The sequence below is a fragment of the Meriones unguiculatus genome, chromosome 12 (assembly GCF_030254825.1).
Source record: "Meriones unguiculatus strain TT.TT164.6M chromosome 12, Bangor_MerUng_6.1, whole genome shotgun sequence".
NCBI classification, from domain to species: domain Eukaryota; kingdom Metazoa; phylum Chordata; class Mammalia; order Rodentia; family Muridae; genus Meriones; species Meriones unguiculatus.
This window is the reverse complement of record NC_083360.1, coordinates 42,417,901-42,420,963: the sequence shown is the minus strand read 5'-3', so window position 1 is coordinate 42,420,963 and position 3,063 is coordinate 42,417,901. Positions and strand designations below refer to the sequence as shown.

Here is a 3,063-nt window from a genome sequence, read left to right as displayed (position 1 = left end):
TTATTACTCAGGTTTGGTTATATGATAAAAGGTAACATTGTTGCTTTAGAAGATTTAATCCTGATTGGGCTGCAAGATGCTCATATTTTTGGGTCTTGTTTTTCTCTATGTGTGTGGATGAGCTGAATGAGTGCAGAGAATGAAGTGGGCAGCCGTCTTCATGTGAAAGCCTGGAGAATGGGGGTTGCATAAGAAGGAATTCTGTCTTCGTGCTGAGACCCTAGACTACCTGCCATACACTTGTATAAAACATTTTTCTAAATCTGAAGCGCTCACTCCAGGTTCTGGGATACTCTCCAGTGCCCACTGCTGCTGGATGCAGACATCCATTTCAGTGGCACTTTATTGCCAGGTTTTTAAATATCTTCTTTCTTTTGGTGTCTAAATATTAGAGAACCTCCGGTTTTTGTCTCATCCCTTCCCTGTAAACATTTGCACCAGTCATCTCCTAACTTTATTGGCTTTAGTTCTATGTTATAAATGAACGTATATGGCCATGGATCCTGAATTAATTCCCTGGCTTCAAACTATCTGTGAGTTCCAGACTTAGGTATTCAAGCTGTACAACTGAAAATTCTACCAGATCAAAAATAGGATTACTCTAAGAAACTTGGCTGAAATGACTTCGTTTCCTCAAATATGTTTTCCCCTGCTGTTCTTTTCTATATCAGTAAGTGGCGTAGTATCAATTACAGTATCACGAAAAAATAAGGTGACAATCATGCAATCTTTCATTACCCAGTGCAATCAGCCAGGGCACCAGCAAGAGCTCATCTGCCTCCCAAACACAGTAATCCCCTGGCATATTCTCCCATCAGCCCAGCAATTCTCAACTCTTGGATGACACTCTGTATTGAACCTGTCTTTCTTCTACTTCAGTTGCTACCTCCAAGTACCCCACTGTGCAATGAGAATCACCTTCGTAAAATTGTCAACCAGATCTGAGACTGTCTTTTAAATTGAATGCTTGTTTCTGACTACACCCACACTCTTCACTTCGCTTCAATGTACTGTTCTGTCTCCTCACCCTCTAGCAAAGCTAGACTTAGTACGGGGATCTCAAATGAATTAAGAAGTTTACAGTGAAAACTTTAGAATTAGCTTTTGTTCTGCTGAAAAATTTTTGCATAATAATAATGCAAAAACTTTTCAATAATAATACTGTTTTAATAAGTAAATGTTTCACTATACAAATTGGGCAAATAAGGCAAGGATGTTGGTTTGAGCTTAAAGGCAGAAGGATTATTTTGGGCAAGAGAGATGGTTTGGGCTTGGCAGGTGATAGGAGAATAGAACAAGTATTATGTCCCAAACTGGGCTAAAACAGGGCCAGGGGGAAAAGCTCATATACTGAAGTCTTCAGAGAGGATAACGGAACTGAGAAAATTAGAAGTCAGGAGAGGTAGTAGAACGGACATTCTCATCCACCAAGGGAACTCTAAAGGCTCCAGTCTTTGGCAGAGGGGGTAGACAGGGGTCACAGCAAGCTTGGGTCTTGCCACGGCTTTCCATGTGAGGCTCTGGTAGGGCTCCTCTGGCTGCATGGATACAGGGCTGTAAGTCAGTTTCCTTCTTACAAGCGTTGAGGCTCGAGCAGTTGAGGCTGTGGTCCAGGGGCCCAGGCTTGGGAACGAAAGAAACAGCCACTCCATTTTTTATCCTGGGTTTAAAGGCTGACGAAGGCTTGGGCTCTGGTTTTTGTCTTCTGTTTGTCACCTCTGAAACTTCAAACCACAGCGGCCCATCAAATCGCCTAATCCCCTTCTTGCACTGGCTGAGAGCCCTCAGCACTGTTTCCTTGGCACAAGGGTCTGGAAGCTCCTCAGAATGCTCGGCAGGGTGTGTTCCCTGGCCCAGAGAGGTCAGGGGGCTGTCTGTGCCCTCACGAGGGGCAATCTTGACAGTCACCGGGCTGCTGGTCCATCCAGGGTTCCGTACACTCCAAAGCCATCGTTTCATATAGGCGTCCCAGGCGCTGGAGAGCTCAAGGCCCAAGGTGGCCTCTGAGGGAGGTCTGATGGAGAACCGCCTCCAGGTCCCCACCACTCTTTGGGGTGTGTGAGGGTTTCGGAGGGCAGGCGTCTTGGGGCCAGAGCCTTGCTGAACCCAGGCAGGCCATGGCCTAGACCTTGTGTGCCTGTGGGCGGGAACAGGCAGCGGTCTCTGGGGAGAGCCTAAAGAGCTGCCCATGCTCACTGCTTTCGGCAAGCAAGGACCTTCCAAGGGCAGGACCGTTGGCCTTAGGCACGAGGCTGCGAGAGGACTCTGGGAATCCACACACATGCTACAGCTTCCAGACACTCGTGGAAGAGTTACCACTGGCCTCTCCTCAGTGTGATATCCAGATTTCCTCATTCGGACCTGTACCACATTTTTAGAAACTGTAAAATTCGTACATGTTTATAAATACATGTATACTGTAGACATCAATCTAGAAATAACCCTATCTATTTGCCCCACAGTACTGAGATTCTGGAATTTTTCTATGAACTTCAATAGGAACAGAATTCAGTGAGGAGTGGTCTTGTGTGGCTCTTTTTGTTTAGCATTGATGATATTAACATTCACCTCTGATGTGGCAGGCACCTCATTTTTTTAAAGTTAATTACAGTTTATTCACTTTGTTTCCCAGCTGTAGTGCCCTCAGTCATTCTCTCCCAATCTTACCTTCCCACCCTCATCTCTTTCTCTGCCCCTCTCCAAGTCCACTGATAAGGGAGGTCCTCCTCCTCTTCCATATGACCTAGCCTATCAGGTCTCATCAGGACTTGCTGCATTGTTTTCTTCTGTGGCCTGGTAAGGCTGCTCCCCTCAAGGGGAGGTGATCAAAAAGCCAGCCACTTAGTTTATGTTAGAAACAGTCCCTGTTCTCCTTGCTAGGGACCCAATTGGATACTGACCTGCTATGGGCCACATCTGTGCAAGGGTTCTAAGTTATCTCCATGCACGTCCTTGGTTGGAGTATTAGTCTCAGTAAAGACCCCTAAGGCACCTCATTTTTATTTACATCCTAAATCATTCCATTGTAAAGAAATTTGCATTTGCTGATCATTTGCATCAAGT

General features: G+C 45.6%; 1 protein-coding gene across 1 annotated transcript; it reads right to left on the bottom strand.

Moving 5' to 3' along the window:
* Window positions 1-1,386: 1,386 nt before the first annotated feature.
* On the bottom strand, window positions 1,387-2,190 carry Pom121l12 (POM121 transmembrane nucleoporin like 12). Its single transcript, XM_021662357.1, has one exon. It carries the CDS (start codon window positions 2,188-2,190, stop codon window positions 1,387-1,389), a length of 804 nt encoding a protein of 267 aa, XP_021518032.1.
* Window positions 2,191-3,063: the final 873 nt, after the last annotated feature.

What these genes read in the sequence shown, in the direction of transcription:
- Pom121l12 (XM_021662357.1), bottom strand. Translation starts at nt 2,190, where the DNA reads ATGGGCAGCTCTTTAGGCTCTCCCCAGAGACCGCTGCCTGTTCCCGCC.